The sequence below is a fragment of the Arachis hypogaea genome, chromosome 11, assembly GCF_003086295.3.
Source record: "Arachis hypogaea cultivar Tifrunner chromosome 11, arahy.Tifrunner.gnm2.J5K5, whole genome shotgun sequence".
NCBI lineage: Eukaryota > Viridiplantae > Streptophyta > Magnoliopsida > Fabales > Fabaceae > Arachis > Arachis hypogaea.
In genome coordinates, this window is record NC_092046.1 from 74,103,210 (window position 1) to 74,118,276 (window position 15,067).

General features: G+C 31.5%; 1 protein-coding gene across 1 annotated transcript; it reads right to left on the reverse strand.

The window, feature by feature from the left end:
* Positions 1–2,460: 2,460 nt before the first annotated feature.
* LOC112723936 (1,4-dihydroxy-2-naphthoyl-CoA synthase, peroxisomal-like) lies at positions 2,461–3,462 on the reverse strand. The gene is made up of 4 exons (XM_025775283.3): positions 3,355–3,462; positions 3,167–3,320; positions 2,968–3,090; positions 2,461–2,577 (listed from the first exon to the last, which is right to left on the reverse strand). The coding sequence occupies exons 1-4, from the start codon at positions 3,456–3,458 to the stop codon at positions 2,467–2,469; spliced, it is 492 nt and encodes a 163-aa protein (XP_025631068.2). The 5' UTR covers positions 3,459–3,462; the 3' UTR covers positions 2,461–2,466.
* Positions 3,463–15,067: the final 11,605 nt, after the last annotated feature.

A 15,067-nucleotide genomic window follows, 5' to 3' on the forward strand; every position in this document is an offset into this window, starting at 1 on the left:
GTTTTTCCCTCATTACTCATATCTTTCGCATGCGTACGCGTCTCTTACAAAATCTTCCCCATCCACTTCTAACATGGAGCACAACTGGCCATCATCCCAAGCTGACCCCTCTGTCGCTGATATATAATTCCCTTTGTCTACCCTGCAATAACTTCATTCACAGTTTCACACAACAAAAACCAACTATGCCACCACTGACCAAACCCTATTTCCCAACCTATCTTTTTTGTCGGGACTTCATTTCTTCATGTTTTTATTTCTTTTTCACTTTTTTTAGGACTAACTATCTGACAATAAATATGAACATTTTTTATTTCCTCACACATCTGTCTTCCAACAAACCAAAAATGTAAAAAAATTTTCAATTGGGTTATAGGATCCAACAATGAACTGGGCTAAATCCTGAAAGGGTCATCAAGTCAACCTTTGAATCCAATATAAGCAATGACACACTTACCTGAATGGCTCAGCTCATGGCTGCCAAAAGAACTAGCCTCAGCCGTTTTTCCCATATTCTTCCTTGTACTCTTTTGACATTACACATAGCATAACAGGACAAAATTTGTTCTAGTCGTCATCCGTACTTTGAAAAATTTCAAATTTTCGAAAATTAAATAATTAGCTATTTATGAGTTAATATATTATATTGAGATATAATTTTTAAAAAAATTATTTTTAACAAAAATAGTTAAATAAAAATTATGATTATTGAAGTTTAATTTAATTATTATTTATTCTATTAAATTTAAATTATATATCAAAAAATAATTTGATAAGACAAAAATTAAATTGAGTTTTATTGTTATTATTATAATTATAATTATAATTATCATTATCATTATTATTATTTTTGCCCGAAGCCTTAAGGGAATTAAAAGAAAGAAAGCCAGACACCAAAAAAAAAAAAAAAAAAAAAAGCCAAAACGTGTCTTATGTATTATATATATACATGTACACATATATGTATGATAACGACACATACCGACCTTTTACCATCTAATAATCTTCTTTATATTCTTGGAAACAAACCTTTGAGAAAAGAAAAGAATGGAAGTAACCGAGAGTGAGGGTGACGAAAAACAATGGAACCTTAACTCTTCCAACCTCGATTTTTTTAGATTTATAATTCTAATAAAAAATCTAATTTAATAAAAATGTTCGTATCCTCTTTCTCTACACATTGGCGTGATTTTTGTTCGGTAGAAGTTGATGGTAATATAGCTCTCTTTTTTATTGAGTTCGGCCAATTGGAGTTTTAGTAGGCACAGACGATTTCTGACATTTTCTTCTTCAGCAGCTCGATCAAAAAGCTTTTTTGAAATTTTCGTTCTTTTGATTTCATACGAAAGTAGGATATGGTATTTTATAATAATTAAATATGAATTTAATAAATTAATGTTGGTTTGATTGATTATTTTTTGAATTTGATTAAGTTTATGTTAAAATCTTGTTGAATTATTGTTGTTGCTTGTGATTTGTTGGCACAACTAGAAAATGGATTAATACTGACAGATTTACAAACGGATTTTTGGTTACCGACGAAATTACCGACGGATTTTGTCCCTCTGTAAAAGCCCGTTCGAAAATTATTTACCGACAAATTTTTTTTCCGTCGGAAAATTACAGACGAATTTTTCGACAAATTTTCCGTCTGTAATTTAAACTTTGGAAAATCATCCCACGTTCTGATTACAGACAGAAAATTCGTCTGTAAATTCGTCAGTAAGATAAAATAGAATTTTTTTTAGATTTTTCCATTGCAAAATGAATACTTTAGATTTGTTTTCTAAATTTACTCCATCAAACACTGTAAATTGAAAAAAGAGAGGCAAAAATCACATAAATAAACATAATATTCATTACATGATACCTATAAAATTGGATGTTATTTTTCAACATCATTGGCCAATATCTCATTGTCTTGATAAAAAGATACCCAAAAAAAATAAGATGACCATCCCAATGTTACATGAATGTCACAAATTACACTTAGCACTTAAAGATAGGATAATCTAAAATATTAATAAATAACTAAGTTGCATTAGCAGTATCAAGCTCCACATTGAAAGTTAATCTTGACATCTCCTGACTGAAATAGAATTAAAATCTGAATTGGAATTGGAGTAAACCAATCTATGCCAAAGAATCAAAACATAGAAAAACAGAGAGAACAACAAAAGCAAACAGAGATCAAAACAAAAATAAAATAATTAAAGGGTTCTTCACAGAGTGCAGAATGAAAAATAACATTTGAAAGAACTCACCTGGGCTAGGCAAATTCAAACCAGCAGGAAGCCTAGGCACAACAACAGCAGGATGATTCTGCACACACGCCAGAAAACCCTCAGACGGTTCAGGAAATACAATTTCATCGTAAGATTCAACAACACTAGGGATCAAGAATCATACTAATCTTATATTTTGGCATAATAACACTAATAATTGCCTCATAAAAAATGTCAACAATCAATAAACCTGCAAGTCCAACACATTAAGGCTACCAATATCTTTATTATCAGAATAACCATCTGCTATCCTCAAAGCTTGGTCACCACCACTACAAAATGCCTTGGTCCCCTACAAAATAAATAGGCAAATCAACATCAATCAAGTTCACACTAGTTTACACATAAAATGTGAATATTCCATTCATGTCAAAGTGACAACAACATGGCCAAATGCCCTTTTCAATGGAAGCATCATGTTTAAAATAATCAAGGAAGGATTTAATTTGATGCAATACACTGACATTCAATTAAACTCATTTTAACACCAATCACTTGAATGATCATCCGACTCTAAGAGTAGATTTGATTGGATAATAGTATATCAAAATTAAACTCTAGTCAAAAGGGGCATCAACCCCAACCATTTGGCCTGAATCCATCTCAATTAACCTTAATTTTTGAGGTCAACGCATCAATTTACAGAATTTCTGAAAAACACTGGAGTAGGGAGGAGGCATACCTTGCCAGTAAGAATGACAACCCCAATAGAACTATCATGCCTGGCATCATTGAAAGCACGAATAAGTTCCTTAACTGTATTGGGTCGAAAGGCATTCCTTCTCTCAGGCCTATTAATATTAATCTGCAACCACACTCACCTAATCACAAAAATCCAAAATAAAAATGAACTTGAAAAAGTTGAAAGCTGAAACCCAAACCTTGGCTATGCCTTCCCCAACAGCCTTCTCGTAGATGATGTCAGTGAACTCCTTGTCGGAGTCAGTATCAGAAGCGATGACCCTCCAAACGACGTCGTGGGAGGGAACATCACCGTGAACATGTTTGTAGCTATCATTCCGGGAAGTTGAAGAGTCAGAGGCCAAGTTGGAGTTGGTTGTGGGGATGAAGAGAAGGGTGATCATATTGAGAAGAGGCACCAAGGTGGTTGACTATGGAGGCGAGTCTCCTGGTCACGGTGTCAAGTACAAGCAGGTTCTTCTTCTCTGCCATTGAAGCTTTTTTGTGAGATAAAAGTTATGGTTAGTTACTTAGTTATGCACTAATGAAGGGAAGCATAAAGCATTGGTGCTTTTTTCTTTTCCCCCTAACTTTTATTGAAATTAAAGGGATAGAGTAGATTGGAAGATTTCATACCGAATTTTTGGATAAGATAAGCTGATAAGGGGAAAGAGAGTTACTGTAACGGCACAGTTACTGTTGACTTCGCGCCAAAAAAGAGTGTGTGCTTCTGAAAAGTGAAAAAATAAATAAATAATTTCTAAGTCAATATATAAGAAATCCATGGCCTATTATATATGTCATATGAGTTTGGTGTTTAATGTGAAATAATTCAGATAAACACATCAGTTTATTAATTAATTATTCTGATATGCAACTTGTTAGGGAGTGAACACGTAGGTTAGCAGAAATTTTGTTTGACAGGTGAGTGAGGCAATTCATCGAACAATTTTAGTGCAAGAAGAAGATGACCTAACTTCGGAGTATTACAGAAGGGGAACTTAGTCTGTCCAATTCGAGTACCAAGTTTCTTTCGTTTTAACTCATAATTTTGGAGCCTCTGTTTCATGAAGAGATCCAACTCCGGTGAAAGTTGCTGATTCGCATTTAATCTCATCGTAAAGTTACTAGGGATCATATTCTTGTACAAAACTGTGAAAAAGAAGAAACGCACAGGGTTAAGAAATTTAAAATTTTGAACCTCATCATGCTATTCAAGTAGTACGCAAGAAAAATTGGAACAAGTAACACAATGCAACTGTTTAGAGATTAATTTATAACTAGAAAATCAAATTAATATCACAAAGGCACAAAGGCACACAAAAATCAAATTAATATCAATCAACAGCAAAAGCAACCAGCAGGCATATGAACAAACAAACAAGCAAACATCTAATTACCAAGCAATGAAGAAAATCCTGCTCTTAGGGACATTGCCTTCGGTCAAGAACTCAAAATCATATATAGCATAGCGGCACTCATTAGGAGGGAGGCAAGCAGCGAAATCTTTGTAGCCTTGAGCTGGCTCACCAAGCTTCTCCACAATGACTTGCTTCTGATTCTCCTCAATCTTGAAAGCTATGAACCTGTGAGTCCTTTTTGTCTTAAGCTCCAAAAACCGCAACTTGCAGTCATCATGGACCGCCATTCCGGAAGCTACATTTGCCTGAGAGATTAAAAGGCACACCAAAGCAAAGCAATTATGATCAAGCAGATACCCACACGAATTATTACTCACACATACTTTAATCCTTTTTCCACTTGAGTAGCTAATAGTTCCTCAATGAAAAATAAAATCAAGTGATTTTGATCTTCACCCCTAATTTGATATCCATTCAACAAATTAGAGGGGAAGATTCTGTGGATGAGATCCCAAAGCATGTTATGAATTTGATAATTAACTAATGTTACCTGATAATTAACTAATCGCTGCACTTCCTGAAGACAAAAATCATTCAAAATTAAATTAGTTCCATTGAATATTAACGTGTCATGTCAAAACAAAAACTGGGAAGAAATAAGTTCAGATATAAAAAATAAAGATAACAAGGCCAAATATAATCTTATACCAAGTATCAAATGGAAACGAAATTCTTATGCACATCCAAATATCAAATGGAAACAAAATTCTTATGCACATCCAAGAACAGAAATGCAGAGGAAGCTAAAATGCATAGTTGCTAAACCTTAGACACAAAAAAAACTGAATTAACCCAGCTCGACAACTCACACAATGAATAATTAAAAAACTTGGATGAAGAAAAATAGCATCAAAAGAAACTGAGAGTGGAATAGATCATAAATCATAGCACAGCTACTCGAAATTAAAGATCCAAACAAACAAATAAAGAAAAAAAATAATCAAAAGCATGTGGCCTCAATTTTTCAAGTAAGCAATCCAAAAGAAATAGTAAAGTGAAATTGATTGAAATTGACTATCAGAAACTGCTTCTCTAGTTAGTTATTAGACTCTTTAAAATTATATTTAATATAAAAAATTATACCTTATCTCCATTAGTGAGGGACAATCCTTTCTGCTGAGCTTCCTCTACTTGTCTTTCATGGTGATCTACTTCTGAAACTTGAAAACAGTGAAAATAGTGACACCACTGGTGAATGCTTGAGTGGAATAACATGGAAGCCCCAAAAGACTTAAGAATTATAGAGAGCACCAAAAAACACTAATCATTAACTTCCAAAAGGTTACTTCTGCTCCCATCAGTTAAAGAATCCTCCGAATCATTGGATTTGGTTGTCAAGCAGTGTCTTGCCTCAGTTTGTTTGCCTGAAATTCTCGCTGCCACTGAAAAAGTCAACTATTGCTACCTTACCTAATCAGAAAACATTTAGTGCTACAGTTCTTGATGTTATATATAATAAGTTCAATTATTCAACTTTGAGGGAATGCAAATAATGCATAAACTTATAGGCTTTCTTGGAAGCAAAAACTTGTTACTTATACCTAATTAATTTACTTAACTAGTTGCAAGTAATTATCTTTCTTTTTTTGTCAAGGATTATATTTTTTTTGTCCATTATATTTTTTAGTCTGAGTTAGTGCATGTACAAGATGATCATATTGACATATATTGTCTGACAGGATAAAATTGGAAATAGAAAAAATGAAGAAACAGTCTATATAATTATTTAAAACAAAATAATGAACGAGTCAAACCTTGAATCTTTGATGTGTGTCAGATCACTACTACTTGGATATTGAACCTGCATAAAGACATATATCAATATATCAATATATCAAACCTATGTTATTTTTTTACTCTCTAATATATATTAAAACATTACAAGCAATAAATTACCAGCATCTGGGGAACAAAACTACTTTGGCCAAAGGGGAACGAATTCACCATTCATGGGACACACACAGTCACAAAATCACAAACACAAATCAAATAATCAAATAAGTAAAATGAAAATTCTGCTAATACTCCAAACGCAAAATTACTGAGAAGAAGCATTATCAGAGAAGAAGCCATTAACTAAATTAAATTTCTGTTCTAGACAACTATAACATACCCTTGAAGTGAACAAGAGCCCACGATAATCACAGGAGACACTCTTGCAAGAACTCATTGGATTGCTTCCCAGCCTCAGCAACCTCTCTCTCACACCCCTGCACAAAAACTCGAGTAATAAAAAGCAGCAAAGGAGCAATAAAAAGACAAGGAGGTTTCAATTGTTATCAATAATTTCTTTTGTGAATGAAACATATCATGCTCCAAGCTATAGCTTTAACTGATTACACAATGATCTATTATAACAGGGAATTATTTCATAGAAGCTGCAATTCTTCCTCCTTAACTAAAGTAACAAAAGATATGTGATTGATTTATATCTAAACCCTAAACCTATTGCAAGCGCTAACTTGATTTTGACCTAAACATCAAGACTGAAATCACGACCAATAGATAACAAGAAATCACAAGTTGATATCAATTCTGAATGAAGAAAATGAAATCGATAAAAAGAAAAGGCTTACAGCGACGATGTCAGGGTCACACTAGGGAAGCTGGTCTTTGTCGGAGAAGAAGTTACCAACAGAGTCAACTATCATTCCAAACTTCGCCATTCAACAACAACCACCGAGTTTCACAAATTGCTGCAGAAATGATCGACAAAAAATCTCTTTCTTCGTTGATAATAAAATAATTGATAAACCTACAACAAGCTCAATCAGCATTAACAGCAACAAGAAAATAGAATCTGCTAAGAAAATTTGATAAACCTAAAATTGGCACAGAAAAATTGAACCCTAAGCACCAGAATCACAAAATCAGAGTATACCTGAAATTCACTAAGGGAGCAAACGCGACAAGAGAGAGCTCTGTGATGACGGCGATGAAGGGAGCAGATGCGACGAGAGCGGCGGCGGAGGAAGCTCGTGCGACGCGAACGGCGGCAACGGCGGAAAAAGCTCGTGCGACGGAGAGAAGAAGTTGTTCGCGCGACGGAGAGAAGAAGCTGTTCGTGCGACAGAGAGAGGAAGAAGCTTGTGTAGAGTCTGACTGAAGCTCGAGACACTTAAGGTTAAATTAGGGTTAATTTAATATTTCCGATGGAAAATTTAAATTACAGACGGATTTTCCGTCTGTAATAATTTAATAAAACGCAGCGTTTTGTCTATTTAGTTACAGACGGATTTTTCGTCTGTAACCATTTTCTACGGAAAAAAAAAATTATTTTTCCGACAGAATTATCGACGGATTCTCTTTTCCGTTTGTAATTTATGCTAATCCATTTTTTTGTTTTCCGACAAAAAATCCCTCTGAAATTCCCTCTGTATTTCCGTGGGATAAAATCCATCGGAAATATCCGTCTGTAATAACTAATTTTCTAGTAGTGTGGTTTGGCTTTGAGGAACAGTTTAGTTGGGGTTGTTTTGATAATTTTAGTACTGTTGTGATGTGGTATTTTGAGAAAATTCATGAGATTTGATGGCCAAGAGATTAAATGATAAGCGGTGAAAAATCGGAAATAATAAAGCTTAAGTTAATAAGTTTTGAGTAATGAGAGTATTTAATGTTCAAGCTAATAAGGTTTGGGCAATAAAGAAAATCACTATGATTATTATTATTAATTTATTAAGATTATTATCAATGTATTTTTGAAATATATTATATATTAGTATTTTATTAAAAAAATATTATTTTATTTAAGATATACTAAAAGGGTAAACAGAGAACTGTCCTAAAATTTTTAAAAAGACAAATATAAATTAAGAATCTTTGATTTTATGTTCTATAATTGCTGAGTTAGATTATACTTTGTTGACTGTTGTTATTGACTGAGAACATAATGAAACGAACTTAACTTATAACCCCGACCCTACTAAGAATTCCCCAATTCTTACTCCCTATTTACACCCCTTTCAGCTACAGGTGCGAAGGTTTAGTGCGGAGTTATAAAAGCATAGAAGATTATGTTTATAAGTTGAGTTGTTAGAATTTATTTTTCCCTCGTCATTTATTATTTTTTATTTTTAATGGGTAGAATTTGTTTTTGAGAATCTTGAAATAAGTCTATGTATTTAATGCTATGTGAATATATATATATATCTTTGTGGTTAAGGGGTTTAAAATAAAAGATCTTCGTTTTCTTAATTAAAAGTTTCGGTTCGTATTCGTAAAGGCTTAATATTAAATAAAGATATTATAGAATAAAAAGGTTTAAAGGTATGTGACGCATGAACTTTTAGTACGATTATATGATGCTAAAAGTTAGGATGTTACATACTTGATTCACTAGGATACCAATAAAGTGATTGACACACTAAAAAGTGTTCCTATAAAACTATCAATATCATTGTTAAATCATTATATTTAACAAGAACTGAATTATCCTATCATCAAATAATTAAGATAGTATTGTGAGGTTGAAGCTAAAAGAGTTATAATTAGTTTACATAAATTGATTATAAATTTGAATAAATGAATAAGGTTGTGTTAAGTTAAGTATCTAAAAATATACACCGAATCTTTATTATTACATATTTAAAATAATATGATAATGCACAAAATATTTTTGACAACATCTAAATTTATGTATAAAAATTAACCTATAACAATCACATCAACAAAAAAATAGAACCTAAAAAGTCATATATAGCAGATTTAGAACAAAATAAATTGATTTCGATAGTACTATTTTAATTTAAATTTTGGTAGAGTTTAATTTTAGTATGTTATTTTTATTTTATTCGATTTAAATCTTAATTTGAATATTTTAACTCTAAGGACATATAGTTTTGAATTTTAAATATATGAGAGAGAATGAAGATTTGAGACATAATATCTAAAAATAATTATTACAATTATTACGTTAAATTTTTATAAATAATGACTAATTAAAAAATGAATTATAATGGACAAAGTTGCGAGAACCGGATCGATCAATGAACCGGTGAAGTGACTGGTTCATTGATTTATTGATTCGACCAAAATTCAACCGGGGTTCAACCGGTTTAATTAAATATTAAATAAAATTACTAAAATTTAATATATAATTTTAAATATTTAAATTTAATCATTTCTAAATTATGCTCAATAAAAATACTAATAGAGATAATTTATTCATAGTAATTAATACAAAGTTCCTCTATTATTTAGATGTAAATAGTACCAATAAAAATAAAAAAATCCTCTAAACTACATTCTTAACAATTACCTCATTCTAGACATTTCCACCATATAACAAGAGTGACTTTATGCCAGTAAAAAAGAACACAACACAATACAACATATAAGGAGAATAACAAAAGAAAAAATATGCAGTTCAACCCAGGAATATGTCTGCAAATGCCATCATTGATTGAACTGGGTGAGGGATTTGCCATGGCTTAATAAGTGAATCCGAATCCAAAATCTAAAAATTCAAATTACAAATTACATACAACAATTAAAAATGACAGCAATCCAAAATCCAGAAGATTATATCAATTCATACAGCATTCAAAATCCAGAATTATATTCAGTAAAATTTAATATAACACAATTAAACTTATATGACAAAACTCAATATAGCAAAATTCAAAATCCAAAGTTCTAAAATTGAACTTATATCAAATTCAGAATTACAGCATGATTAATTCATATAATTAACAAAATAAAAAAAATTGAAAAGCAAAACTCTGCATCAAGCCATCAATTCATATAATTAACAAAATAAAAATGTTAACCAGCAACATCCTTTTAGTAATTCCAGCGCAACCAAAAGAGCATAAATCAACAAAAGAATAATAGAGTGAAGTTTTAGGCTATGTATTTCGCAACATTGACACGGCAAGCAAGCTTATCAGTTTTTTTATCCGGGATTTCAACTAAAAACTCTTCTTTCAGCATCAAATTAGAGCTAGAACTAGTTGAAGAGCACAAGTATCTCAATTGTATAATGACACATTCATTCCCAACAAAGTACCATCAACAACTCATAATTAGAAGAATTAGAAAAAATCATCAACCAACAACTCAGAAATCAGAATCAATATAACAAACCAAGATTTTAAGTTTAACTAATTTCACTCAGCAACAAGCCAATAACTAGTAAATTAACTCAGAATTAGAAAAAATAGCACAAAAATAACTCAAAAAATTACCAATAATCAACAAGAGTTAACCCAGAAATCAGAACAAAATAATAATCCATCCCTGTTAACAATGAACAATGAAGAAAATTAACTCAGAAAACAACTAAATAACCCAGAAAAAACAATCGAAAATCGACATAATTAAATCCACAAAAATAGAAATTAACCCCCAAACATGAAACTGAAGAAGCAGTGGAGGGATGGACGCTTACCAGCGGTAACAGTGACTGAGCTACGAGAAAGAGAGAGAACAGAGACGAAGCAGAAAAACGCCGATGAGAAGCGAACGTGCGTGAGCGACGACGATGAGAGAAGTCCACGACGGAGTTGAAGCGCGCCGGTGAGAATCATAAGCAGACCAAACTTAACAAAAACAAAAAATCTGCAACTCAGGGCCGACGACGACGACTGGCTTGACCTTCAAGAGGGTTGTCATTGTCGGCGGCGACAGTGGCGGGGGCTGGCACGCGTTCTGGAGCTTGAAGGTGGCTGCGATAGGGTTTTGTGTTTGGACTTTGGAGAGAGAAGAGAGAACTGAGAAGAGAGCCTCTGTTTATATATATATAAAGTAGCGAACCGAGAGGCTCAAAAACTCGGCCGGTTCATACGGTTTATCGGTTAACCACTGATTCGTCCGGTTTTTTCACCGATTTTCTGCAGGCCAATTTTTGACATCAGTCGGACCGGCCAAATGACCGGTTCCCGGTTAACCCAGTCGAACCGGCCGGTCCGGTCCGATTTTCAGAACCATGATAATGGATACCTAATTGTACCAATATGTTTTGTTAGATTTCTGAACTATAATAATGAAAGATTGATAAGTTTGTGCTTACATATAATATATAATATGTTATTGTCCGTAAGTTTACAGTGAGTAGAATAAGATTTAGACTCTACTCTAATTTTATTTGTACGTTTATTTTAAAAAAAAAAAAAAACTCAATCTTATTTTATTCATAGAGAGATAATTTTTTAACTATAATTCTACCTACAATTTAAAATTTACACCAGATTTCACTCACAATAAATTATTTTTTAATCAAACTGTTTCATTTTTTTCTTTTTTTTCTTTGGCAGGTGTCCATAACAATGATCGATTTTTTTAACATTGTAAGTTGTCAAGTCAAATAGTATATCAATAGAAAATTAAAAATAAAAAAATAAAAGATTGAAATATAAATAGATAATAAACTTCATTGAATTTTAAAGTTAAAGGTTACAGTGAAAATGAAAGACATAAATAAAAAAAAGTAAAAGTAAATGAAACTAAAATAAAAAATAAAAGACATCTATAAAACTAAAAGTAAAGGTAAAAAAAATATTTAATTTTTTTATAAATTCATTTGTGTGTAAGGGTGTTTAAGGTACTTGGAATATTTAGTTTCATAAACGTGCTAATACAATAAAAAATAATAAAATTAAAATAAAATCCATATTAAAAATTTAAAATTATAACAAGAAAGAAGATATGAGTTTAAATTTACCTTTTATATAATAATTTTTAACTATATTATAATATATCAAAAGTATAGATAAATTGAATAGAATTAAATCTAAACTTATATTCACACTCACACCCGATCTTATTTGCAATTTAACTCGCTCATCAGGTCAAGTTATTAATCCTATTTATTCGAATTGAATCAGATTAAATATTCGCATATATATAATTTATTGGAGATAATAAATAAAAAATAGAAAAATAATACAACACCCAATTACTTAACTGTATGACTTTTGTTAGATTTCCTGAACTTTGATAACTATACAATAAGCACGTGTATGTTAACTAAAAAGATTGATAAATTTGTGCTTAAATATGATTGTTAGCCACGCACCACAAATCCGCAATGGCAACTTGCAACGACGGAAGTGCGTCATTCCTATGTCACTGCAAATCTGTAAGTGGTCACAACTCACAAGTCACAACTCACAACCGAACAAATGTCGGTATTAGATAGTTGATAATTTGATAGGTAGGTTTTTTTTTTTTTTTGTATTTTTTCGATTTTTTATGTACTATTTCAAATGTAAAAATGACAGTTTAACACATTTATAATTTATAAAAAATCATTATTATAAAATTTAATATTTTTCAATGCATAGAAACATACTATTTATAATGACAACATATATATTCATATTAAATATTTATAAAATTTAATTATGTACAATATTTTATTAGTTTATCTGTTTTCATTTTTTTTAAATCAATTTTTTTCAATAATTAGCGAGGGTGTTTTTTATGCAATTTTTTTAATAAATAAAAAAAAGACTTTATTTAATGAGATCCATTTTTTTTATCTCTCATACAGCATAGTTTATCTAACATATCACATTTTACTACGTTTGTCTAAATGTTAGGCGAACTGCGTAGCGCTATCCTTAATTTGTCTAGACATTAGACGAATTATATCAAAACTACCCTCTATAAATCAAGGTTCTGAAATCGGACCGAATCGTCCGGTTTGATTAGGTTAACTGGGAACCAGCCATCTGATCGATTCGGTTGACTTCCAAAATCGTTCTATAAAAAATTGGTTAAAAAAATAGGTCGACTGGTGGTTAATTGGTGAACCGAACGAATCGACTGAGTTTTTTAAAGTCCCGGTTTTGTCATGTATCCCAAAAACGGCGTCATTTTGACGCCTAGAAAGGAAAAAAAAAACCCACTAACCTAACCCACTAACCCAGTCCCCTCACCCTCACTTACGAACGCCTCCCTTAGCCCTCTCCCTTCCAACCCTAATTTCCATTGCACCTCCAATGAGCAGAAGAAACTCCACCTCCTTCAGTCCCTCTCCCTTGCCACCCTCGTGGTTCGAACCTTCTGTCAGCGTCATCGTCTAGTTGTTGTCATCGTCGGTTAAGAAGCAATTCGATTCGACAAAAGAAGAAGAAGCAAAACCACTAGTTTCTTTGTATTACTACCCATATCCGATCTTAAATAAGAAGAAAGAAGAAGGAAAATGGGCCAGAAATCTCTTATCTATGCCGTCGTCTCTCACAGAACCGTGGTTCTTGCAGAATACATTGAATTCGTGGTGAGTACTTGTGTTTTTCAATTTTTTTATTTTATTAATTAACTATATGAATTGCTGTTCTTTAGTGAATTAATTTGATTTCAGTTAATTTTTTATTTTGTTAATTATATGAATTGATGCAGAGTTCTTTTGTTTTTTATTTTTTTATTTTGTTAATTATTTGAATTAATCATTCTGTCATTCTTAATTTTAATGAATATAATTTTCAAAAATAGCAATAAGTTCAATTTTAAATGCTGAATAAAATTTTGATATAATTTTGGATTATGGCAATTGTTTATTTTGTTTCACTCTTTGAGTCCCTAATAGAAAAAATGAAATCAGTAACTATTTCAAGTGGTTAGTTTGATCAATTTGTTAGTTAATCTGAATATCTGATATAACTAAAATTGTTGTAAATACTGAACAAACTGTCTTATTTCAATTCTAAGTTCAATTTGGCTTAATGCAGCATCCCAAAAGATCCACGGGATAGATTGACATCCTTGGAACTTCTGGTTAGCAACCTAACGTTCTTTTCTTTTACTTATGAAATGTTATGTCTGATTAAAATTCTTAATTGCTGATTCTACTAATCTTATTGTGTGTTTACAAGACCATCCTTTCATAAAAAGGTTTGAAGATAAAGATCTTGATCTTGGAATTTTAGTAGGTAACTTGAAACCCCCTGTAAGTTTTGCTAGATAAAGATCTTAAAATACAATGTGTAAAAGTTGTACTTGACCATCATAACTCTTGAAACAGTTCATGAAAACTTCTCTTGTCTGTGATGCTACAATAAAAATATATATATTCGTGTCAGTTTTGAAAATTGTTAACTTCAATTATAATTTCATTAAACTTATTTGTGTAATAGATGTTTCCATTCAATAGCTTCACCATTTGGGTACTTTATTCTTTCATCATTAAAATTCCTACATCCTTGAACCAACTTGAGATACTAAAATAAATATATATTATGTGAAATTTGAAGTTGTTTTTAAATTTTTAATGATAAATTATAAATAATTTATTGTGTGAAATTATAAAATTTTAAATTTTATTAGTTTAAAAATTATTGAATTTAAATATTTAAAATCATATATTGAATTTTTTTTATAATTTTACTGTATATTTAATTAAATCGGTTTGACCATGTTTCGATCCCGGTTAGACCATTAAACTATTGAACTAGTCACTTGACCGGTTCAACCACCGGTCCGGTTCTCACAACCTTGCTATATATAGAGCGAATGTGAAGTGAATTCACTCACACTAAATCTCACCTCTCACTTTTTTTACCTCTTTCACTGCATTCCCTCACTTTTTCATTTGCAAAATGTCTTAGACACCGTTGTTAGCAATTTATTATTATGATGGAGAAATATTATTGGATCATAATGAATCTGTTATATTTAGTTCTGCTCGACCAATATTTATTGACATGCCACCAGATGTGATATGTCTAGTGACGCTGA

Bases quoted from the DNA above. Each gene is read 5' to 3' on its own strand.
- LOC112723936 (XM_025775283.3), bottom strand. From the start codon at position 3,458: ATGGCAGAGAAGAAGAACCTGCTTGTACTTGACACCGTGACCAGGAGA. The intron at 3,321-3,354 runs TCATCCCCACAA...CTTGGCCTCTGA, and splicing joins CAATATGATCACCCTTCTCT to CTCTTCAACTTCCCGGAATG. The intron at 2,578-2,967 runs GTATGCCTCCTC...TTTATTTTGTAG, and splicing joins TTGTCATTCTTACTGGCAAG to GGGACCAAGGCATTTTGTAG.